The following is a 26,828-nucleotide window of genomic DNA, read 5'->3' on the forward strand; positions in this document are numbered from 1 at the left end:
ATTATTTTTATAATAGTCAAGATTATACAAATATGTCTTTATCTTAAAAATACATCCTTTTGTTATTAAAGAAATTTGTATAAAACAAATTTTCCTATTTTTCCTTAGCTTCAATATTTTAATAAATGAACTTATCTAAAAGTGCAGAGAAGTTTCTTATAAAGAACTTTCTATATATTTAAAGGATATCTATTACATTAAATGTAGAAACATAACAAGAAAGTTTCATGCCTTTTTTTTTTTTTTTTTTTTAATTTTTTCAGGGAGGGCTACACTTGCGGCATGTGGAAGTTCCCAGGCTGGGGATCAAACTCACGCCACAGCAGCAACCCTAGCTGCTGCTATGACAACAATGAGTCCTTAGCCCACTTCACCACAAGTGGCTTCCACAAGCTTCATTCCTAAAACAGAGAATAATGCTACATGACCATAGAGCCATAAATCATATAAAGTAAAACTCTGATCACTGATACTCAATCTTTTCACTTAATATGCTTTATGATTATTTATGTAAACAATTCCTCAACAAATAGGACTTAAGTTGTAAGTCAATTTTCTAAATTTAATGCACCTTTGAAAAGAACTGAGGAGTTCCCATTGTGGCTCAGTGGTTAATGAATCCGACCAGGAACCATGAAGTTGTAGGTTCGATCCCTGGCCTCACTCAGTGGGTTAAGGATGCAGCGTTGTCGTGAGCTGTGGTGTAGGTTGCAGACACAGCTCGGATCCCACGTTGCTGTGGCTGTGGTATAGGCCGGTGGCTATAGTTCCAATTAGACTCCTCGCCTGGGAACCTCCACATGCCATGGGTGTGAACCTAAAAAAAAGCACTGAAAATAAATATGCTGGGCCTAACAAGCAGATTTCACTGAATGCCCTGATGATTAAGATAAGAATTATTATAGAAGATTAGGAAATATTTTTTAATAGGTGAAAATTTTAAATTCTAAAACACAGATTTGTAGTTGCTGAGGAAGACTGCAAGTTAAAAAAAGCTAATTTTAGTAGTAGAGTTAAAAAAAAAATTTTTTTTTTGTCTTTTTGCTATTTCTTGGGCTGCTCCCATGGCATATGGAGGTTCCCAGGCTAGGGGTCTAATTGGAGCCGTAGCCACCAGCCTACACCAGAGCCACAGCAACGCAGGATCCGAGCCGCGTCTGCAACCTACACCACAGCTCACGGCAACGCCGGATCCTTAACCCACTGAGCAAGGGCAAGGACCGAACCTGCAACCTCATGGTTCCTAGTCAGATTCGTTAACCACTGCGCCACGATGGGAACTCCAGAGTTAAAAAATTTAATCTGTGTAACGCACTTCTTAGGAGAGGAATAAGTGCATTAAACTGCTAAGATTTACTGATTGCTTACTATCCATAAATCTGTAAAATAAATATTTGAAGAGTTTTAACTAATGAGAAAATCTATGACATACTCCATATATCCACATATTTACATAATCTTTTTAAAAATAGGAAATGCAAATAATTTCTTTACAGCTCAGGTAAAACCACCATCACAACAAAAACAGAATATAAAAGTACTACTATCCTCTAAAATTAGCTTTCCCCCTCTCCTCTAATAAAGAAGAAAAAGGCTATCTCCCTCCTAAATAGTAACATATACAGACAGATGGACAATCTCACAAGAAGCAAATGAAAATAAAGCTAAATGATTTTAATATACTACTTACTAACCTAGACTCCTTAATTAAAATCCCAAAAAGATTACCATTAAAATAAACAATAAGCGCATCAAATCCAAACTACTAGACCACCAGGGAGCATCTAAAATAAACAATGAAAAGGAATTAACTAGGTAGATTTACAAGAAAACACTTTTAATATTCCTGTTAAAATATACTTTTCCTTTTGTCTTTAAAAATAAGTCAAATCTTCTGTATTGAGCAAATGAATGAAACTGTGACTGTGTGTGTAAAATTCATTTGAAAAGATGTTTTTAGGAAAACCTTAATGACCTACTTCCATCAGAATGGAAGAAGTAGATGTGATAACTCCCAAGATGATTTCAAGACCTACTTCCCTGTCATATTGCTCCAAATACAAGTTTGAAATAGCTTCCAAGAGTTCCAGATGTAAGCTAAGAAGAATCTCTGTACCTATAATCACAGTGACCACACTATAAATTAGACTTTGTAAACTCATGATTCAGTTTTAATTTTTGCAATTTAATGCAGCCATAAAAAAAAATATGCCTTTTGCAGCAACATGGATGGAACTAGGAACTCTCATACTAAGTGAACTAAGTCAGAAGGAGAAAGACAAATACCATATGATATCACTTTTATTTGGAATCTCATATATGGCACAAATGAACTTTTCCACAGAAAAGAAACTCATGGACTTGGAGAACAGACTTGTGGTTGCCCAGGAGGAGGGGGACAGAGTGAGATGGACTGGTAGCCTAGGGTTAACAGATGCAAACTATTGCCTTTGGAACTGATAAGCAATGAGATCCTGCTGTATAGCAAAGGGTACTGTATCTAGTCACTTGTGATGGAACATGATGGAGGATATTGTGAGAAAAAGAATGTGTGTGTTTGTGTGAGACTGGGTCACTTTGCCATAACAGTAGAAAACTGACAAAACACTGTAAACCAGCTATAATGGAAAAAATAAAAATCATTAAAAACTTTTTTGCAGTTTAATGGATATGCTTTAGGGTCTTTCATTTGTTGTAGAATATGATATTAAAACCTCAAAAAAGCTATCAAGTCGTCTTCCTTACTTTAAAGCCTTCTATTAGCTCCTCATGGGACTAAAGTCTAAATGTATGCTAGTTAACAAAAGGCTAATGATCTGGTTACTGCTCTCTTTTCAACCTGCTACTACTACTGGTCCCTTACACACAGAATGGTAACAAGATTTTCTTCTGGTTCCTTATACCAAGTTCATTCTGGTCTCACATTGGAAGAGAAGTACAAGATAAAATTTTACTGCAGGAGATCCCGTCGTGGTGCAGTGGTTAACGAATCCGACTAGGAACCATGAGGTTGCGGGTTCGGTCCCTGCCCTTGCTCAGTGGGTTAACGATCCGGCGTTGCCGTGAGCTGTGGTGTAGGTTGCAGACGCGGCTCGGATCCCGCGTTGCTGTGGCTCTGGCGTAGGCTGGTGGCTACAGCTCCGATTCAACCCCTAGCCTGGGAACCTCCATATGCCGCGGGAGCAGCCCAAGAAATAGCAACAACAACAACAACAAAAAAGAAAATATCCTGAAGATTGTGAACCAGTGAGTTCAACACTACTGATAAAAAAAAAAAAAAAAAAAAAAAAAAAAAAAAAAAAATTTTACTGCAATGTTTAAAAATAGAAATGGGAATTTCCCTTTGTGGCTAAGCAGTCAATGAACCAGACTAGGATCCATGAGGATCTGGGTTCAACCCCTGACCTCCATCAGTGGGTTAAGGATCTGGCGCTGCCATGAGCTGTGGTGTAGGTAGCAGACGTGGCTCAGATCTGGCATTGCTGTGGTTATGGTACAGGTCAGTAGTTGCAGCTCCAATTCAATCTGTAGCCTGGAACCTTCCACATGACACAGATGCAGCCCTAAAAAGCAAAAAAAAAAAAAAAAAAAAAAAGAAATATAATGTTTGAAACTAAACAAATGTCAAGAGACAAGGAGATGGATGGATTAATCTATGGAGACCTGCTTTAACTCTTTAAAGAAAAAAGGTCAGTATCAGAGAGCTAGAAATTTCAGTGTCACTAGGAAATCAAACAGACTGTCTCAGAGTAATATAAATTGTCCTACTACTCCCAAATGCACATTACCTATCTGTTATGGGACCACTGAATAAAACTGCCCACCTTGGCCAGGCACATTAAGAGTCACCTGCAAAAGTTGACTCACAACAGGACGTCCTGAGAAGGAACCCGGTGCTGCCCAGGAAACTAACCTGGAGGATTTGGGAGGGGCCAATAGGAGGAAGGAATCCTTGGTGCTGAAATCCATCTTAACTGAGAGATGCACATGCTGCCAGGAAGGACCAGCGCCAGACCAAGTATAGACCGAGCAAGACAATCCAAAAAATAACCCCATACCCATAAAACCTGAGACTGAGAATCACATGGCAGAACAGTTTCCTGGGTTCCCTGCCCAGGTGTCTCTTTCCAATAAAGTTTCTTGCTTTGTCAGCACATGTGTCTCCTTGGACAATTCATTTCCAAGCATTAGACAAGAACCCATTCTTGGGCCCTGGAAGGAATCCCCCTTCCAGCAACATATCCAAACAGTTCGATTTTTTTTTTAAAACTTCCGAAATATGCATCCAAAGTGTATTCTTAATAAGTATAATCTAGCAAGACTAACAATGAACAAAGAGTGCTGAGAATCATTATTTATAATCTAAGAAAGGCACCTAAGATATTAAGTTCAGGTGATGAAATTATACAAGTGATTCCATGAAGATATGGAATGATGTTTAATGTTCTGTATCATTACCACATTCCGGGTCAAGTATTACAATGCAAAGAGCATATTCTTTGGAGTCACAAACACTGAGACCTTGAATGAAAAAAATTTCTTTGAACCTCAGTTTTCAAATGAGCAAAAGAGAGGTAATAATCAATACTTCCGAGGGTTACTATAAGGATTAAACATGATAATCTGAGAAAAGAACTCAACAAAGTAACTGACACATCTTGGCTTCTCTTTTTTTCATTCTCCTTAAGGATGATGACGTATTTCCTAACAACTAAAGAACAACCACTGTGGAAAACAGTATGGAGGTATCTTAGAAAACTATACATAGAACTACCATATGACCCAGCAATCCACTCTTGGGCATATATCCAAACAAACTTTTCCTTGAAAAAGACACATGCACCCGTATGTTCACTGCAGCACTATTCACAACTGCCAAGACATGAAAACAATCTAAATGTCCATCGACAGATGAATATATACACAATGGAATACTACTCAGCCATAAAAAAAGAACAAAATAATGCCATTTGCAGCAACATGGATGGAACTAGGAACTCTCATACTAAGTGAACTAAGTCAGAAGGAGAAAGACAAATACCATAGGACATCACTTATATCTGGAATCTAATATACGGTACAAATGAACCTTTCCACAGAAAAGAAATTCATAGACTTGGAGAACAGACTTGTGGTTGCCAAGGGGGAGAAGGAGGGAGCAGGATGGACTGGGAATTTGGGGTTAATAGATGCAAACTATTGCCTTTGGAATGGATAAGCAATGAGATCCTGCTGTATAGCACTGGGAACTATATCCAGTCACTCATGATGGAGCATGATATTGTGAGAAAAAAGAATGTGTATGTGTATATGTGACTGGGTCACCTTGCTGTACAGTAGAAAATTGACAGAACACTGTAAACCAGCTATAATGGAAAAAATAAAAATCATTATTAAAAAAAGGTATGATGTATTTCCTAACAACCAAAGAGAGAAAATGTGTGGCTAGAGATCTGTCATCATGATCAAGACTGTATTGTACTGAAATGCTAGAGAAAAGACATACAAAATGCAGTTATGCAGTGAAAGCAGTGACTCAAAAAAAAAAAAAATTAAAAACTGGCCAATCTTGTTAAAAAATAAGAGGGGAAGAGACAGACACTAAAATTTTTAACCCTAGTTTTTTATAATCCAACGGTTAAACCACATGAACTTTTAAGGAGTATTTAATATTTTAACACAAAAAGATGAAAATAATCTCTTCATACAAAAAAGAAGGAATTTGTTATTGGAATACAGCAACACGTCTTTATAATTTACTTTTCAAAAACAGGTAAAGAAGAATTACTTAGTAGCAAAGATTCAAGACATCCAGAAAACCATGAATCCAAGGGTAAGAAGATGGCAATTGGGAAGGAGGATAATCAGAAGCACTATAAATACATAATTTATAATACATTTAAATGTATTATAATACATTTATAAATATATAATTGAAATTGGCCATATGGAGAATGTTTTCTTAACATTAAATTTAAAGTGACAGAAGCAGTACATATGGATAAAAAGAAATATCAATGAAATGGATGAAAAAAATAACCAAAAGATTTAGGAAATTCAATTCAAAACTATGAATCACTGCTACTTACCAGTTGCAATGGATAAGAATCAATACAACACAGTTCTTCCTCCCTTGGAGATTTACAACTGTATTTCAAAGGACTGCAATGAATATTTAGATTACAATCTTTTTAAAGCTTTTCAAATTTAAAAAGTTCATGTAATATATGTATGTACACTCTCTTTTTCTTTGGCTATGGCTGCAGCATGCCGAAGTTCGCGGACTAGGGATCAAACCCATGCCACATCAGCGACAATCCGGATCCTTAACCTGCTGGCCACCTGGAAATTTCTCTCAATTCTTTGTTTTTCTTTTTTCTTCTCTTTTACAACAACACCCGCAGCATACAGAAGTTCCTGGGCTGGGGGTCAAATCAGAGCTGTACCTGTAGGCCTATGCCACAGCCACAGCATCACTGGATCCAAACCACATCTACAATCTACCCTGCAGCTTTGTGGCAACATTGGATTCTTGTCTGAGCAAGGCCACAGACTGAATCGCATCCTCACAGACACTATGCTGGGTTCTTCATCCACTAAACCATAATAAGAACTTCTCAATTCATTGTTAACATATAAATTCTCTCAACTCAACCCAACTGTACCCTATAAACTGCATTTTATAACTGAGGACTCTAAGATCTAGAAAGATTAAATGAGATACCTAATATTACAGAGTCAACACTTGAAAGAACCAGAACTCAAACCCGTGTCTACCATTATAATACCACACAGCTCCAAAAGGAAATACTATTCAACACTGTGAACAGGAGACCAAAGAACAAATGTTAGGTGGTTTTGGGGTTTTTTTGGCCGGGGGTGGGGGGCAAGCACTGCACCTGCAGCATGTGAAAGTTCCTGGGCCAGAGATCAAACCAGGAACTTGAGCCACAGCAGTGGCAATGCCAGATCCTTAACCCATTGAGGCGCAGAAGAACTCCCTACAAAAGTTTTTAATATATAGATGTGGATAATTCTAAAGATAAATGGGAGGAGATAATCCCAATGAAAGTATGAACTCTACTAGTATAAGTAGTATCTTACAGATATTTTTTTTCCCCAGGGCCTGACACATTAAAAAATGTCAGTGGACTGAATTCATGAAGGTGATGAGTGAGGAAAACAATGTAGCTACATATAGTTTTCTAATGTCAGATTTTAAAAGGATGTATATGAATAATAGACGGCGAACATAACTAAGAATGTTTACAATTAATATCATAAACCTGATAAGAATATTAAGAATGTTAAGTCAGACTAAACTAAATTATATAAATAATACAAAGGAAAACCAAATAGGTCCACTGGCTGCATATAAGTAAGAGGATGAACTAGGAAGAAACAAGAATATTGCATGGAAGAAATGATGTAATGTTAACAGATGCAGAGAGAATAAAGAACTACTCACACCTTCTCTTTTGCATCCATCTTCTCCACCAAGGAGAATTGAGGAGAAAACTGGAAAAGGTAGAAGAAACATAGTTAAAAAGTAAATGAAGTTGAAATGAGTAAAGAAGACAGTAAGAAGATACCTAGCCACATTTTAAATTAGTTTTTGTTTACTAGAGAGCCTGAAATTAGGCATGCATCTCTAATCTGTATAACCTGTTAAACAGTATAACAATTTCTAAAATGCACTGATTTTGAAAATGAAGAAAAAATTTTAAGAAAATTATGTATGAAAAAACATATACATTTTGAGTTTAAAAGTCTTTTTTTTTTTTTTTCTTTTTTTTTTTTAAGTTGGCTGAGCTCAGAGCATGCCTAAGTTCTCAGGCTAGGGATCAAAACCTGTGCCACAGCAGTGACAACACCAGATCCTTAACTGCAAGGCCACCAAGGAACTCCTAAAAGGCTTTTGACAATCCATTAATGTCCATCTACAGCCAAAGCACAAAAATAATTGCTTGCAGATGGGCTTGTAAGCACTGAAAAAATAAAAAAGTTACTCTTGGAGAATAAACAACCATAATTTACAGTATTGACCAAGAACTAAAGTAAAAGTGAATGCCTTCAAAAGTGACCCATAGGGCTCTATCCTCATATTTACAATTTTATTCTTGTGTACAGATTGGTTTAACAATCATTGCATTTCCAGGCCAGGTTCAGGTAACTAAAGAGCCTTTATAAGTACTTCACACTGTCTAGACCCAAGATATGCTGCAAGCCCAGTATGGAGCAAAATGAGAAATAACATCTTTCTAAATTCTCATCCAGTAATTTAAGATGTTTCCTTTCTCAAGTAGCAGAGCTGCGTTATACCTGGCTGTGAGGCCACCATTCACAGGTATAGCCAGGAAAACAGGGTACAGACCACCAAAAATAAGAGCAACCACCAATCTACCTTGTGTTATGGTACCAGTTTCACAACACAAATCACCTGTATTCAAAGGTAAACATACAACCTTTGTAAGATATGAGTGTTGTCAAAAATGGAATCACTGTCATTGGTAAGCATGTAAATTGCTTCAAAAAAGACTATTTGCTATCAGGCCAGAGAATAGCATTAACTCCAATGTATCCTGATCCATTTTCAAGCAGATTCTTTTCTGCTTGTGGAAGTTGGTTACTTTTTCTGGTTATGATATCAATTAAGTTTTCCCTAACAGTATCATCTGGTTCATGATTTTCCGTCTTGAGCCTTACATTCTTCTTCCAGCAGTCACTGCTTCCCCTGGTCTTCAGCCACACGAAGGCTCATTCCAACCTTTGCTCAACGCACACAGGCACAGTCATTTTCTGACGTGTGACACAGCCCAAGGTGGGCTATCCTCATATTTTAATCAAGTTACTCAGATGACTCAAGTTTCAAAGTTAAGAAGAATAATTATCATGTTGGATAATAATAGCAAATTTCAAAAAATTTCAACAGACAAAAAATGGGCAGAATTAACCACTATTAAAACAAAAGCAACAGCAGTAGTAACACACTTCATGAAAGAGAAGAGGCTTAAGCTAAAGCCAGAATTTGGGAAAGCTGACAAATATTCCAATTTACAGCAAAGCCCACAAAAGTTCAAAAGCTGGTTGGGGATAAAGCAGGACTAATAAGAATTATATTAAGTCTGTTTAAGCAACAGCCAGACTCAAAGATCTCACCCTGGCTCTAGCCTAGCAACTGCCTCCTCTCTCACTAGGAGAGAAAAGCAGCTTTTTTTCCCTAGAAGAAAGGTTATCAGAAGATCTCTGAATCAGGGAGCACATCACTGAAATTATTATGCAACAGGATGATTAAGTGAAAGTATACATAATGAAATACACTGAGAACCACCCCACTCCTCCCACTCCCCAATTTTTTTACCTCAAAAAGTTTAACTTTACAGAGACAGGCAAAGTACAGTATATTTTTCTGGGAAACATGACCAGTTTAAGATAAAAGACACCCAAATATACAGACACTAGGTGTTCCATAAGGACATGGGCTGATCTCCAAAAAGGTAAGACTATAGTCAACAAACCCTGCCCAGATGCTCAGAGCTCCCAAAGTGCTTTTTATGTGTTATGCTACTAAAAATGAAGAGAAAGAAACATCAGATATTTCATGTGGGGAAAACATCAAATAAATAATAAGTAACAATAAACAAATTAATTAAATGAAATAAAAATAAAAACAATAAATAAAAGACAAAACAAAGGGAGTTACCATCGTGGCTCAGTGGAAATGAATTTGACTAGTATCCATAAGGACGAAGGTTCAATCCCTGGCCTCACTCAATGGGTTAAGGATCTGGCATTGCTATGGCTATGGCGTAGGCCAGTGGCTACAGCTCCAATTTGACCCCTAGCCTGGGAACCTCCATATGTCATGGATGTGGCTCTTAAAAAAAAAAAGACAAATGAATAATAGCCCATGGAGTTCTTTTGCGGTGCAGTGGGTTAAAGATCTGGCATTGCTACTGCAGCAGCATGGGTCACTGCTGTGGCTTGGATTCAATTCCTAGCCCAGGAATTTCCCTATGCCAAGGGTACAGCCAAACAAACAAACAAACAAACAAACAAAAAAACCCACTGAGACTAAATTACACATAGACAAAAAAGTGACTAGAAGAAAATAAGACCCTGAAGAGAGAAGAAAACAAAGCAAGGGAATTCCCTGGTGCCTCAGCAGGTTAAGGATTCAGCATTGCCACTGTTGTGGCTAAGATTCAATCTCTGGCCTGGCCCAAGAACTTCCCCATACCACAGACAAGGAAGAAAGGAAGGAAGAAAGAACAAACAAAAAACCCCACAAAAAACTATTGTTAATACTTTCACTCAATAAGGTAACAGAAACAACATTAACAATCAAAAAAGGGAAATAGAAAACTATCAAAAAATCAAAAAATAACCATTCAGAGGACAAAAAATTTTAGGAAATTCAGATAGCAGAAATGAAAATCACAATAAAAAGTTTAAAAATATAAAGTTGAAATTTTCCCCTACTAACTAGAACAAAAAAAAATAATAAAGATAAGGTAAAAAAGAGGGCCAGAATTGTCCCATATCCCAACAGAATATTTCCAGAAAAGATAAAAAGAATTCAGAAAAGAGGGAACTAAAGAAACAATTCAAGAAAATTTCCTGGAACTGAAATTCAAAGTTCCCAGATTGAAAAGCAACTCCTGAAGAGCTAAGTGCACAGACAAGAAGAGATGTACATCTGGGAATGTTACTGAGACATTTCCAACCACAAACAAGAGAAGATTCTACAGGCTTCCTTCTTATGAAAAATCAAAAAGCAGAATGATATGACTTTTCAAAAGCAACATCAGAATCTGGAAGATATTATATCAATACTTTCAAAACTCTAAGGAAAATTTTCCAATCTCTAATACTGAATTTTATATCAAGTTAGATATAAGTTAAGTTCAAAGGTAGAATACAGATACTGTCAGATGAATAAGCTACCAAAAACTGACCAACAGGTAGTTCTTTTTAAATAAATTAATGGAGGATATATTCCCTGAATACAACATACATATTTAGCATGTCTATAATGGATTTTACCTTTATTTCAGATTCTTGCTCCTCTCGATTTCACTACTTTATGAATATTTAATAAATGCTTATTGAGGCTTTATTACATGCCACACATTCCAGTAAGTGTGGGACTTCAAGACCTCTTCAAGGAGATAAAACTCAAAAGCCTCTGGCCAAGACAAGAATTACCAGACCCTTTATCATCACCCCACCAGTCTCACTATCTCCTCTTCCACCTTGAGCAACCTGGCCTACTCCTTCCTGCCCCTACTAGGAAAGGCATGTGGCCCATTCCTCACCCTTCCCCTACAGGGGCCATATCTGCTGCCAACCTACCGGAAAGTGTATCTTAGAACCCCTCTTTCCCCAACCCATCTGCAGGTCAGCAGGTGTACCGCAAGATCTCTCCTTTCCCTGGGCTATGAAAACAGACATGATCTCACACCCAGAGTTGGCTCTCCCCAATCATCATGAAGTCGTCCCACTGTGCTAGCAGCATCTCTTATCTCAATAAACTTTTTTTTTTTTTTTTTTGCTTTGTAGGGCCACACTCATGGCATATGGCTCTGTTCCCAGGCTAGGGGTCTGATCGGAGCTACAACTGCTGGCCTACACCACAGCCATGCCAAATCTGAGCTGTGTCTGCTACCTACATCCACTGCTCGTATCAATGCCAGATCCTTAACCCAGTGAGCGAGACCAGGGATTGAACCCGCAACCTCATGGTTCCTAGTTGGGTTTATTTCCATTGCACCACAACAGGAACTCCAACTCTTCTTTCTTTTTACCCTACTATGAAACTGGAAAATTCTTTTCCCAATCCACATGCATGAACAGGAAGTGGGTAAAAGAACAGGGGACAAAAAGAAAGCCCCAACTCTCACAGAGCATATTTTCTTTTGCAAGGCAATAAACCAAAAGTAAGAAATTTTACACATAAGTATATGTTAATTGATGATAAGTGCTATGAAGAAAAATGGAGATATCTAAGATAGATGACAGAATGACAAAAGAGTGACGTGCTATTTTAGGTATTATGGCCTTTCTAATGAGGCAACATTTGAATAGTCTTGAATTAGAAAATAAACCACAGGAATGTTTTGGAGGAAAAGCCATCCAGCAACTCAGGGAACTCAACTCCAAAAGTGGAGGTGCCTTCTTAAATTTGTATCCTAAGTACCACACTTGCCTCACTCTAATCCCAAATCCTGCTGCAAATGACTTATACACAGAATACATAAAGACATCCTACTAATCAAACAGAAAAAGACAAAATCACCTAAATGTATAAGATTTGATCAGGCACCTCAAAAGAAAAAAAAAAAAAAAAAGGATATGTATGTCCAAATATTCCATAAGCATATGAAAAAGTACTCAATAAATTATTCATCAAGGAAATGCAAATTAAAATTACAGACACGAAGTTCCTGTTGTGGCACAGCGGAAACGAATCCAACCAGGAACCATGAGGTTGTGGGTTCAATCCCTGGCCTCACTCAGTGGGTTAAGGATCTGGTGTTGCTGTCAGCTGTGGTATAAGTTGCAGACTCAGGTCAGATCCTGTGTTGCTGTGGCTGTGGCGTAGGCTGGAAGCTGTAGCTCTGATTTGACCCCTAGCCTGGGAACGTCCATATGCCACAGGTGCGGCCCTAAAAAGCAAATAAATAAATACAAAAATTTTTTAAAACGTTAAAAATTAAAATTAAAAAGTTAAGAAACAGATACTATTAAAGACCCATGAGAACAGACAAAATTTCCAAGTGTATACAACTTTATTCAAAAGCCAAAAGGTGGCAACAACCCAAATGTCTAACATTTGGAGAGCAGCCTAATAGTGATGTAGTCATGTAATGAAATATTACAAGGCAATAAAAAGAATAAACTTCTGGTAGACCCAATAACATGAATGAATGTATTAGTTCCCTAGGGTTTTGTTAACATATCACCACAACACTATCTATGCTGGTAGAATTAAGGTTAAAGGACAGTACAGACTGGGGTATTAGGGTTAAGGTAGTATCTTGAAGACTTTCCACTCTGTGTTTTGATATTGGTGGTAGTTACATAAATATACAAAAGTGTAGTATTTTTTTATTTAGTCTTTTCAGGGTGGCACCTGTGGCATATCGAGGTTCCCAGGCTAGGGAGAGAATCAGAGTTGTAGCTGCTGGGCTACACCACAGACACAGCAATGCTAGATCTGAGACACATCTACGACCTGCACCATAGCTCATGGCAACACTGGATCCTTAACCCACTGAGCAAGGCAAGGGATAGAACCTGCATCCTCCTGGATGCTAGTCAGATTTGTTTCTGCTGAGCCACAATGGGAACTTCCAAAAGTGTAGTTTTTAGACTGGAAGAGAACATTTGTATTGTAAACAAAATTACCAACATGGGATTAATATCCAAAACATGGAGTTCCCGTCCTGGTGCAGCAGAAACCAATCTGACTAGGAACCATGAGGTTGCAGGTTCGACCCCTGGTCTCGCTCAGTGGATTAAAGATCCAGTGTTGCTGTGAGCTGTGGTGTAGGTCGCAGAAGTGGCTCAGATCCCACACTGCTGTGGCTGTGGTACAGGCCAGCACCTGCAGCTCTAATTCAACCCTTAGCCTGGCAACCTCCATATGCCTCGGGTGTAGCCCTAAAAAGACAAAAGACCAAAAAAAAAAAAAAAAATCCAAAACACACAAATAGTTCATATGGCTCAATATCAAAAAAACAAACAACACAATCATAAAATGAGCAGAAGACATAAATCAACATTTCTCAGAAGACACAGACAGCCAACAGGCACTGAAAAAGATGCTCAATACTGCTAATTATTAGCAAAATACAAATCAAAACTTCAGAATGGCAATCATTAAAAAGTCGACAAATAATAAATGCTGGAGAAAAAAGGGACCCTCCTACACTGTTGTTGGTAATGTAAACTGGTGCAGCCACAAAGAACATTATGGAGGTTCTTTAAAAAACAAACAAAAAAACAGAGTTATCATATGATCCTATAATTCTATTCCTGGGCCTATATCTGGAGAAATTCATAATTTGACAAGATTCGTGCACCCTAATGTTCACAGCTGCACTATTTACAAAAGCCAAGACATGGAAGCAACCTAAGTATCCACAGAAAGATGGATGGATAAAGAAGATGTGGTGTATACACAAAATGGAATGTTACTCATCAATGAAATAATGTCATTTGCGGAGTTCCCATTCTGGTGCAGCGGAAACAAATCCGACTAGGAACGATGAGGATGAGGGTTCGATGCCTGTCCTTGCTCAGTGGGTTGCTGTGAGCTGTGGTGTAGGTCACAGATGCGGCTTGAATCTGATGTGGCTGTGGCTGTGGCTGTGGCTGGCAGCTATAGCTCCCAGTGGACCCCTAGCCTGGGAACTTCCATCTGCCATGAGTGCAGCCTCAAAAATCAAAAAAAAAAAAAGTCATTTGCAACAAGGTGGACAGAACAAGAAATTATCATAATTAAGTAAATTATCATATTAAGTAAATCAAGCAGAGAAATACAAATATATGGTATCACTTATACATGGAATTTTTTAAAAAATGATTTAAATGACTTAGTTATAAAACAGAAATAGACTTAGAAACAGAAAACAAACTTATAGTTACCAAGAGAGGACAAAGGGTGTGTGTATGTGGGGGGGGGATTAAAAGTCTGGGATTAATACATACACATCTACTACTACGTATAAAATAAACAAGGACCTACTGTACAACACAGGGAACAATGTCTTGTAATAAGCTATAATTTAAAAGCATCTGAAAAAGAATACATATATGTATAACTCAATTGCTTTGCTATATACCAGAGGCTAATGCAGTTCCGTAAATTAACTATACCTCAATTTTTTTAAATGATTAAAAAGTGTATTTTTTTCAAAATCAAAGAATGAAAATAAGTCCTCCTAAAACTGAGTTCCCCTGCTGAGCCTACGATTAACCTCCCTCTCCAAAACTTCATTCTCTTTCTTCTCCTATACCCCTGGTCCCCTCAGAGGAGCATCGAAGAAAAGAGGGAACTGAACCATCAAAGAAAATAGGGAACTGAAACTGTACAGGGCCCTCTCAGGTACAAAAGCCCCTCTGTGTTCCATGTTTCTTGTCTGCAGAAAAAGGCTTTGGTCTCCTAGGCTTTCCTTGAGTTCCAAAGAAAAGACTTAAGCAGTCACTAATTACAGAAATGAAGGTGGATGAGTAGGATTCCTTAAAAAAAATCCTGTTACCTCATCCCCCAACCACTCAGAATAAAGTCCACAGGATGCAACACTTAGCCAAATGATAACTTTAAAAACCCTTCCCTGAAAGCTACTAGGGAGTTAAGGTCTTTGACCATGAGCTGCTTATTTCTGCTTCACCACAAACCTCTATCAATAGATAGGCTTTGCTGAGCAGGGTTGGTTTTAGTAACAGGAATAGTATGTATTTTGTGAGTATAACATGGTTTAATTTTAAAAAATAAGAAAAAAACCCATGACACAGAGTATACACATCAAAATAATCATAGAATAGTTGCTAAAAAAACTACTACTGAAAGCTAAGTTCTGAGCTATCTTAAGACTTAAAACTCTCCCAGGCATCAAGCAATATTACAACACCACAGTCATCAAGACAGTGTGGTACTGGTACCAAAACAGTCATACAGACCAATGGAATAGCATAGAGAACCCAGAAATAAACCCAAATACCTATGGTCAATTAATCTTTGACAAAGGAGGCAAAAACATAAAATGGGAAAAAGACGATCTATTTAGCAAGAATTCCTGGGAAACCTGGACAGCTACATGCAAATCAATGCAACCAGAACAAAACGTCACACCATGCACAAAAATAAATTCAAAATGGCTGAAAGACCTAAATATAAGACAAGACACCATCAAACTCCTGGAAGAGAACACAGGCAAAACATTCTCTGACATCAACCTTATGAATATTTTCTCAGGTCAGCCTCCCAAAGCAACAGAAATAAAAGCAAAAATAAACCCGTGGGACCTAGTCAAACTCACAACCTTTTGCACAGCAAAGGAAATCAAAAAGAAAACAAAAAGACAACCTACAGAATTGGGGAAAATAGTTTAAAATGATGTAACTGCCAAGGGCTTAATCTCTAAAATATACAAACAATTTACACAACTCAACAGCAAAAAAACCAACAGCCCAATGGAAAAAAGGGCAAAGACCTGAAGAGACATTTCTCCAAGGAAGATAGAGATGGCCAACAAGCACTTGAATCAATGCCCAACATCCCTGATGATTAGAAAAATGCAAATAAAAACTACCATGAGATACCTCCTCACACCAGACAGAATGGCCGTCAGTAATAAGTCCACAAATAACAACTGCTGGAGGGGGTATGGAGAAAAGGGAATCCTCCTGCACTGTTGGGAATGTAAGCTGGTACAACCACTGTGGAGAACAATATTGATGTACCTTAAAAAACTATACTCAGAACTACCATATGACCCAGCAACCCCACTCTAGGGCATATATCCAGACAAAACTTTCCTTAAAAAAAAAAAACATGCAAAAAAAAAAAAAAAAAAAAAAAGACACATGCACCCACATGTTCATTGCAGCACTATTCACAACAGCCTAGACATGGAAACAACCCAAATATTGAATGACAGATGACTGATTAGGAAGATGTGGTGTATATACTACTCAGAGATAAAAAAGAATAAAATAATGCCATTTGCAGCAACATGGATGCAACCAGAGACTCTCATACTGAGTGAAGTAAGTCAGAAAGATAAAGCCAAATAGCATATGATATCACTTATATCTGGTATCTAATATACAGCAACAAATGAACCTTTCTACAGAAAAGAAAATCATGGACTTGGAGAACAGACTTGTGGTTGTCTGGGGGAAGGGGAGGGAGTGGGATGGATTGGGAGCTTAGAGTTAATGGATGCAAACTATTGCTTTTGTAATGGATGAGATCCTGCTGTGTAGCACTGAGAACTATAACTAGTTACTTATGACGGAGCATGATAATGGGGAAAAAAAAGAAAGTATACATGTATGTGTAACTGGGTCACCATGCTGTACAGAAGGAAAAAAAAATGTATGGGGGAAATAACAATAAAAAAAAAAGACTTAAACCATTTTAATTAGGCAGACTGACTAAAAGATATATATGTGAGTGTGTGTTTATGTATTTATTTTAAAGTAATAATGCAAGAACAAGTCAAAGACAGTTACTCTTCAATACTCTAAAGTCACAGAATTATTTGGACTTTAACAAGTCTGGTGCTAAATACCAAAACTCCTAAATAACATCTTTAAAATATATGACAAGGAGTTCCTATCATGGTTCAGTGGTTAACAAAGCCGACTAGGAACCATGAGGTTGTGGGTTCGATCCCTGGCCTTGCTCAGTGGGTGAAGGATCTGGTGTTGCCGTGAGCTGTGGTGTAGGTTGAAGACAGGGCTCGGATCCCGAGTTGCTGTGGCTCTGGTGTAGACCTGCAGCTACGGCTCCAATTGGACCCCTAGCCTGAGAACTTCCATGTGCCGTGGGTATGGCCCTAGGAAAGGCAAAAAAAGACAAAAACAAAACAAAAAAAATATATGACATATTCTAGATTAACACAAGTAGATTTTTAAGAATGGGTTTCCTGAGAAGAAAGTAACAAAAACAGAGAAGCACATACACACACAGATACAAAATCAAAAAACAAAAAAGAGACACAACCTCATATTGTAGGAAAAATTTTATGTCAACAGAGGTAACTACTGGGAAGGAGGAAACCTTAGATGAATTTAGTAAAACAGTTGGTTAAAATCCTTTCTGGTGGGAACAAAAGGCCCTTCACATTGTTATGCTGATCTTCTTGTTTTGTTTTGCAAGGAGATAAAAAAAGGTATCAGGAGATAAGATAATGGCAGAGGTGCAGCCTGAGTGTATATGAGAGAGAGACAGAGGTAGAGAGAAGCAGAGAAAAAATGCTGGGAAATCAAAATAAAGCAATCCTTTTAGAACCTTTCCAAGCATTTAAACTTTTTTCAAGTCAGAGTAAAAGCTGAATGGATGACAGACACAAATATTTGTGATGAAAATCACAGAATTTTGAAACTGCATTGATAAGTCCCAATCATGAAGAAAAATAGAAAGTTAACTGATTCTATACAAATCTGAGAGAACCTGAGAGTAAAGATTGATCAATAAATACTGAAAAGAGTGAATAGTGCACACTTTTTACAAAGGTATGTAGGCTTCTTAAAACACGAGCTGAATACTGTGTTAATTCTTCTAAGAGATTATCTACTTAAATTTCTTACTGAATAGTTTTTTTAATTATACTTTTTTTTTTTTTTTTTGGTCTTTTTGCTGTTTCTAGGGCCACTTCTGCGGCATATGGAGGTTCCCAGGCTAGGGGTCTAACCAGAGCTGAAGTCACCGGCCTACGCCAGAGCCACAGCAACACCAGATCCGAGCCACGTCTGTGACCTATACCACAGCTCACGGCAATGCCGGATCCTTAACTCACTGAGCAAGGCCAGGGATCAAACCCGAAACCTCATGGTTCCTAGTCGGATTCGTTAACCACTGAGCCATGCCAAGAACTCCTCATATGTGATTTTTTATCAGAAAGCACCAATATCAAAAGATACTATAAGAAAGAAATAATCATCTGTATTGTTTCCTTTGAAGCTTTATACACAAAAAACTAGATTACATTTGCAGTGCAGTTGATATTGCTCATTAGTTTGATTCACGTGGATTCAATAAAATAGCACAGATTTCTGATTTTTTGAAGTTTTAGTTTAGCATAGTTATTCTTGAAATACCTGATACTGAATCTATGACTTTAAAAAAATTTAAGTTTTTTAAGGTGAAATATGTGTATAATATACCAGATCTTATGACAACTTTTAATCCTTTATTTAAAAGAACTAATTCTGTATGTTATCTTAAGGCATGCATGATTGTTATAAAAATCAAAAAATGGAACTGTGTAAGATTATATTTCTTAAACTTTCCTTAAAATAAAATCTTTTTTCCACTTCTGCCACAAAGAAAAGCAACTGCAATGCCTTATGTAACGGTAGCACCTGCAAGGAAAAGATCCAGGCCAGCGACTGTGGGTATTATCAATTCAACACTTGATTTTTCCAACATTATGGCACTCTTCCCCCTTCCTACATGCTCAAAGGATGGAAATGAAGAAAACAGAGCTTAGAGTGTTCACAACGAACCCCCCACAACTACACAGTTGAACCTCTTATATCCTCTAAAAAATGCTGTCCCTCAGACAACATGCTTTAACACACTATTGTGCAGCATCCTGTTCCTAGTTACGAGTTTCAGATAGGATAACTGCTCAGTGATACATTTAACCTCTATAATTTTAAATTATTTTTTGAAAAATTCCTATACAATTAAGTAAGAACAATAACGTAAGAAAAACCATTTAAACTGCACAAGGAAAATTTGGCCAAGGCAAAAAAAAAAAAAAAAAAAAAAATAACATGCTTTAATCCTTAATGACAAGTAATTACAGAGGCAAAATTTAAAAATAAAAAACAAGGTATTATTCTCTCAACAATCAGGATTTCCTTATTTTGTTGGGGTTTTTTCCTAAAATAAATGAACATTTTTAAAAATTATCTGAACTGCAATCCATGATTTGGAAAAAATAACATACCTCATTTTGTTACCTCAGTATTTTCCAGCATGTTCTTAATATTTTAGAAAGCTTTAGGTATGACGAAAAAGAGTTTAAAACTTCTTTGGCATGTTACTAAACCAATAAAGGTCTGTCAAGTAACAAGTGAAAACTGTCTAGTTGGCTACTCATGCTGTGCTGGCAATTTCTCAAACATCTGCTAAAGGTCAGATTTTCAATGCATGGAACCAATCAATAGAACCACACAATCCTCCTAGCACTGTAAGAAACTAAACAAAGAACATGATTTTGCATAAGCAATAAAAGTAATAACCTTAGTTTTGTAATAATAAATTGGAAGCACAATCTATCTTTTTCTCATCATAGAGTTCATACATTTAAAAATCACTGTAAAATTCTATTTGCATTTTATTCTAAAATGTTTATTATGTTTACAAAGTATGTATATAAAACCACATTCAATTTGGTAGAAAACATGAGTTTTTAATTTCATACTCCATGAAAGTACAATATATCCAAATGAAATTTTAGGGATGATTTTAACATAATACTTACAGGTATTAATTACAAATTTCATACTTTTTTCACAAGTATGAAAACTGTAATAGGTGGCCACTTAATTCAGTGAATGATTCATTTTGCAACTTAGTAGATGACTGAATTTACAAGATACACTGTTAAAAATAAATTTGTCATAGAAACATTCAGATTTCTCTATGATCATAGAGACTGATGTCACTTACTTTGAAAAAAAAATTTTTTTTTTTTACGGCCACACCCACAGCACATGGAAGCTCCCATGCTAGGTGCCTAACTGGAGCTGCAGCTGCAGGCCTACGACACAACCACAACAATACAGATCCAAGCTGTATCTTGGACCTACACCACTACTTAGAGCAAGACCAGATCTTTAACCCACTGAGCCACAATGGGAATTCCACTTTGAAAAAAATTTTGATCCAAATCATCTTGAACATATTCCATACACTGCAACTGAGAACTTCATCAAGTATTTAAACAAGTAATAAAACAAGTAATGGAACACATAGTTACCAAAGAATAATATTAAAACACCACAGTAAGTTTTCAACATACATATGTAGATGAAGTACTTCTTGTGTCTTTGGTTTTTTCAAGAGCAGAAACATTAAAGCTAAATTTAAAAGTTACTTTTCCTTCAAAGTACCAAACTATGTGGAAATCACTCAAACTGATGCCAAAGTTTTGATAAGCATATTAAATCTAGAAAGTGATGGTAAATATAAGGAATGTCTTTTTGTATATCCTGCCCAACAATGAATGGACAGTTTTAAATTTTAGATTAAAGTACTCTGCTAAAGGCCCTCAGAAAATGAGTAATATTTAAATGATCAAGCGACTACAGAAGCTTTTTTAAAAAAAGCTCAATGTAGACATTTTTATGTAGCATAGGAATCTTCTCTCATTTAAAAATATGCTTAGGGAGTTCCCTTCAGGGCTCAGCGGTTAACGAACCCAACTATGATCCATGGGGATGCAGGTTCAATCCCTGGTCTCAGGGTTAAGGATCCAGCATTGCTGTGAGCTGTGGTGTAAGTTACAGACGTGGCTCGGATCCCGCATTGCTATGGCTGTGGCGTAGGCCAGGAGCTGTAGCTCTGATTTGACTCCTAGCCTGGAAACTTCCATATGCTATGAGTATGGCCCTAAAAAGCAAAAGCAAAAAATTTTAAAAATTAAAAAAAATAAAAGTATGCTTAAAGTTACTAGGAAAATAGATGGATCATAAAATTCTGTGACTTTATCATATAATAAGGAACTTATATCATGTTATAGATGTAAACTATTTCATTCCAAACAATGAAAAATAAAGATCTTAACTTCTATTGAGACTAAGAAAAGCTAGGTCTTAACAAATGAATCCTTCAAGTAAGCCAACTGAAATAAACCAGATAATTGCAAATTAGAACCCCATCACTTTTCTGTGTAATACAAACAAGTTTTCATTTTTCAATGAACTCAACTATTAAGATTATAATTTTGTTCTAACAATGTTCATTACTTTATATAGGTTTACACTTTAACTACAAACAAGACTAAGACTGGGATTACATTAAACATTCTACGAGAGTATTATCACAGAAAAGTAACAAGTTCCTTGGTAATGCTGATGCTACTTGTTTGGGGGTTTGGGACCTTACTTTGAAAATGACCATACTAGGGAGTTCCCAGTGTGGCTCAATGGTTAACAAACCCAACTGATAGCCATGAGGATGGGGGTTCGATCCCTGCCATCACTTAGTGGGTTAAGAATCCAGCATTGCCGTGAGCTGTGGTAGGTCAAAGATGCGGCTCGGATCCCGCATTGCTATGGCTGTGGCCTAGGCCGGCAGCTATAGCTCCAATTTAACCCCTAGCTTGGGAATGTTCATATGCCATGGGTACGAACCTAAAGAGACAAAAAAAAAAAAAGAAGAAAATTACCATACTAAAGAATACCTATAACATGTATCCTGATAAAATAATTGATTTATATACTGCATACAGTTCTTAAATTAACAACACTTAAAAGCACTAAACCATTATTTATAAATCCCTCCACAACTTCCCACTGCCATGGCATAACACTGAAATTTATTAAGATTAGTAATGAAGACATTACAAAAAATACAACTATGAGACTTTTAGTCACATTTTTCTCTTAGGTAGAAAAGTTAGCTACCATTACCCAAAGCAGATATTTGTAAACAAATAATCAAAAAAATATGCAAGGAGTTCCTGTGGTGGCTCAAGTGAACCTGACTAGTATCCATGAGGATGTGGGTTCGATCCCTGGCCTTGCTCCAGTGTTGCCTTGAGCAGAGGCGGCTTGAATCCTGCATTGCTGTGGCTGTGGTATAGGCTAGCAGCTATAGCTCCAACTCGACCCCTAGCCTGGGAACCTCCATATGCTGCCGGTGCTGACCCAAAAAGACAAAAGACAAAAAAAAAAGGAGTTTCTGCCTCCTGTAGAATTCATACCAGCATCATCACCATCTCTGTGACAATTAAATATGTAGATAAATATGAAATAAATATATTTCAAGTTGGGTTTCTAAAAGCCAAGGGGTAACAAGATAGAAAGGAAAAATTAAGACAAAAACCCGAAATGGTGAAAAATTCAGAGATAGGAGTTGCCGTCATGGCTCAGAGGTTAATGAATTCGACTAGGAACCATGAGGTTGCAGGTTCGATCCCTGGCCTTGATCAGTGGGTTAAGGATCTGGCATTGCTGTGGCTGTAGCGTAGGTTGGTGGCTACACCTCTGATTAGACCCCTAGCATGAGAACCTCCATATGCCACAGGTGTGTCCCTAGAAAAAGACAAAGAGACCAAAAAAAATAAAAAAATAAAAAATTCGGGGATACATAAACAAAGCACTGTCAGCTACTTATACCCTGAAGTTCGAAGGGCAAGCAATACATTTACTTGGAGGTCTTCACAGGCTATATCTAACAAAGTTCAAATCCTGGGCCCATAAAATTTATTATTATTATTATTTTTGCTTTTTAGGGCCACACCTGTGGCATATGGAGATTGCCAGGGTAGGAGTCCAATCGGAGCTACAGCTACCAGCCTACACCACAGCTCACGGCAACGCCAAATCCTTAACCCACTGAGCAACATCAGGGATTGAACCCACAACCTCATGGTTCCTAGTCGGATTCATTTCCACTGTGCCACAATGGGAACTCCAGGCCCATAAAATTTAATAAGGACCATGGTTACTCCCCTAATTGGGGAGAACTCTAAAAGACTATATCCTAGAAGCCAAGAGTTACTGAGAATTAAATCATATCCTTCACAGTCCAAAGCCCAGCTTTGACTAATCAAGATGGCTCATAAAAATTTTTATTTTTTTAGCATTTTTATTATTACCCAATTATATTTACAGTTGTACAATGATCATCACAACCAAATTTTACAGCATTTCCAACACAACTCCCAGCACATCCTCCCACCCCTCAACCTGTCTCATTTGGAAACCATAAGTTTTTCAAGGTCTGTGAGTCAGTATCTGTTCTGCAAAGAAGTTCATTATGTTCTTTTTTAAAATTACACATATAAATGACAGCATTTGATGCTGGTGTCTCACTATCTGACTTCACTTAGCATGATAATTTCTAGGTCCATCCATGTTGCTGCAAATGCCATTATTTCTTTCCTTTTAATGGATGAGTAATATTCCATTATGTATATGTACCACATCTTTATCCACTCCTCTATTGATGGGCAGTTAGGTTGTTTCCATGTTTTGGCTATTGTGTAAAGAGTGCTGCAATGAACACTGGAGTACATGTGTCCTTTCGAACTACGGTTTTCTCTGGATAGATACCCAGGAGTGGGATTGCTGGATCAAATGGTAATTCTATTTTTAGTTTTCTGAGGAATCTCCACACTGTTTTCCACAGTGGTTGCACCAATTTACAGTCCCACCAAGAGTGTAATAGGGTTCACTTTTCTCCACACCCTCTCCAGCATTTATGGTTTGCAGACTTTTTGATGATGGCCATTCTGGCCGGTGTAAAGCGGTACCTCATAGTGATTTTGATTTGCATTTTTCTAATAATGAGTGATGCTGAACATCTTTTCATGTGTTTTTTTGCCAAGATGGCTCAGAAAATTTAAATTAATACTTAGAAAATGACAGTTAACTTGACTAACTGGATGAATCAGAAACCTGGATGAATCAAACACAAATCCTCAATGGAAAAAGATGGTATCGCAGGCTTTAAGTTATAACTAAAACTTATTTTTCAAATAAAGAGCCCAGCACACAAAGACAACCAAGCACCAGAGAAGATAAGGTAGCATGAAATAACAACAACAGAATCAATAGCAACAAAAATTTATAAGTATTCTTATAAAACCAAATGTGCTACACAGCAAATCTTGTCAAACAGAGTTACAGAAGTGCTAGGAGGGAAATTTAAAGGGTTAAATGCATATATTAAAAATGAAGAGGAGTTCCCGAAGTGGCAGTGCAGGTTAAGGACCCAGCACCCTGCGGCAGCGTGGGTTGGATCCTCAGCCAAGTGCAGTGAGTTAAGAATCCAGCATTCCTACAGCTGTGGCACAGAGTGCAGCTGCAGCTCAGATTCAATCCCTGGCCCGGGAACTTCCATATGCCACGGGGGTGGCCATTTTAAAAAAATGAAGGCTAGGAAATAATGAGCTAAAAGTATACCTTGAGAAATTAGCAACAGACTTCAAAATAGACTAACTCCATGAAAAAAGGAAGGAAGATAACTCCAGCATCTCCTCTCCCCTTGATCCCTGGTAACCTCTGATTTATTCTGTTTCTGTAAATTTGCTTACTCTAAATATTTTAAAAAGTGGAATCACACAAAGTTCATTCACATTGTAGCATGTCTCAGAATGACATTCTTTTTTATGGTTGAATAATATTTCACTGCATTATAGATATCCACATTTTATCCATCTTTTTTTTTGGATATTTGGACTGTTTCTGCCTCATGGCTATTGTTAGTAATGCTGTAATGAAAACTGGCATAGAAGTTTGAATCCAAGCATTTCATCCTTTGGGATATATCTTGGAGTGAAATCGCTAAAAATAATGAATTCTATGTTTACCATTTCTTTTCTTTCTTTCTCTCTCTCTTTTTTTTTTTGCTTTTAGGGCCACACCTATGGCATATGGAAGTTGCCAGCCTAGGGGTTGAATCAGAGCTGCAGCTGCTGGCCTACATGACAGCCACAGCAATGCCAGATCCTTAATCCACTGAGTGAGGCTAAGGAATGAACCTGCATTCCCTCACAGATACTACTCGGGTTCATAACCCTCTGTGCCACAATGGGAAATCCCTATGTTTATCTTTTTGACAAAATGCAAAAAAGCTTTCCACAGTAGCTATACCATTTTAAAGTCTGCCAAGAATATATAGAAGTTCCAATTTTTCCACATCTTTGCTAATTCTTCTTTTCTATTTCTTTCTGTTTTTTCTACTCTGTGTATATGCTAATTATAGCTATCCTAGTAAGTATGAAATATTAATGTATAATGTTTCCAATTTACATTGCCCCTGGGGCTCTAGCAGGCCCCTCTAGCTGGCCTACACAAGCTTAAGGATACCATGGACGCCATATCCATCACTGTCAGGACCCCACTCCCTGCCCCCGTAATGATTCAACACCAGCACTGGGATTCCTGGGTCCTGCAATCAGATTCCAAGACCTGGCACTACTTGCTAGTAGGCTGATACTAACTTGAGAATCTGGCTTCACCCATCAGTAAGCAAATAACAGCCTCAAAGTCTTCTGGATCCTAACTGTGCCCATAAGTGAGCCCTATGAGGTTCCGCAATAAGCTGCTTTGGGACCTGGTCACACAAACCAGCAGCCAGCAGCATCTACACAAGGCAGGGCCTGAAAACCAACTAAACCAGGGGCCAATCCAGCCTATCAGACATCCCATATAACCTGCCACAAGGACAGGACCCATATAGGCCTTATATAGAGAAACCCTAGAGCATACATTTTGGTTGAGAAGAGGGGAGTAAGCTGCTGAGATTCACAGGACATCTCCCCCAAAATCTACTCGTCTAAGATCCAAAAAAGCAAATAACCTACCAGATATATAAAAATAAAAACAGCAACACAGAAAAATGAGGTGACACATCAACATACTCCAGACAAAGGAAAAAGATAAAACTCCAAAGGAATTAATAAATGGAGACATGCAGTCTACCAATGAGTTCAAGATAGTGATCTTACCTAAAAATGATCACAGAACTTGGGAGAAGAGTGGATACATAGCACAAGAAGCTACAAAATTTTCACAAAAGGTTAGAAAATGTAAAGGACAGGAGTTCTGTCATGGCACAGTGGTTAACAAATCTGACTAGGAACCATGAGGTTGCAGTTCGATCCCTGGCCTTGCTCAGTGGGTTAAGGATCCGGTGTTGTCATGAGCTGTGGTGTAGGTAGAAGATGCGACTTGGATCTGCATTGCTATGCTCTGACATAGGCCAGCAGCAACAGCTCCGATTAGACCCCTAGCCTGGGAACCTCCATATGCCGTGGGAGCGGCCCTAGAAATGGCAAAATGACAAAAAAAAAAAAAAAGAAAAGAAAAAAAAGAAAGAAAGAAAATGTAAAGGACAACTACAGATGAAG

The 26,828-nt window shown here is 37.6% G+C and overlaps 1 protein-coding gene and 1 pseudogene across 19 annotated transcripts in view; both read right to left on the reverse strand.

Annotated features, from left to right (window-relative positions):
- Positions 1-26,828, reverse strand: part of JMJD1C (jumonji domain containing 1C) — a 326,067-nt gene that overhangs the window by 206,468 nt on the left and 92,771 nt on the right. For 4 of the 19 annotated variants that reach the window (XM_021073643.1, XM_021073642.1, XM_021073640.1 and 1 more), the window contains exon 2: positions 7,471-7,518. The exons of 14 other annotated variants lie outside the window; for them this stretch is intronic. In XM_021073643.1, the coding sequence (XP_020929302.1) occupies positions 7,471-7,488 (18 nt within the window). In that variant the 5' untranslated portion in view covers positions 7,489-7,518. Of the gene's footprint in view, positions 1-7,468; positions 7,519-26,828 lie in introns of those variants that run through there. One more of the 19 variants, XM_021073648.1, reaches the window with a different exon arrangement.
- Positions 7,589-9,734, reverse strand: LOC102164204 (annotated as a pseudogene).

The sequence above is a fragment of the Sus scrofa genome, chromosome 14 (genome assembly GCF_000003025.6).
Source record: "Sus scrofa isolate TJ Tabasco breed Duroc chromosome 14, Sscrofa11.1, whole genome shotgun sequence".
NCBI classification, from domain to species: domain Eukaryota; kingdom Metazoa; phylum Chordata; class Mammalia; order Artiodactyla; family Suidae; genus Sus; species Sus scrofa.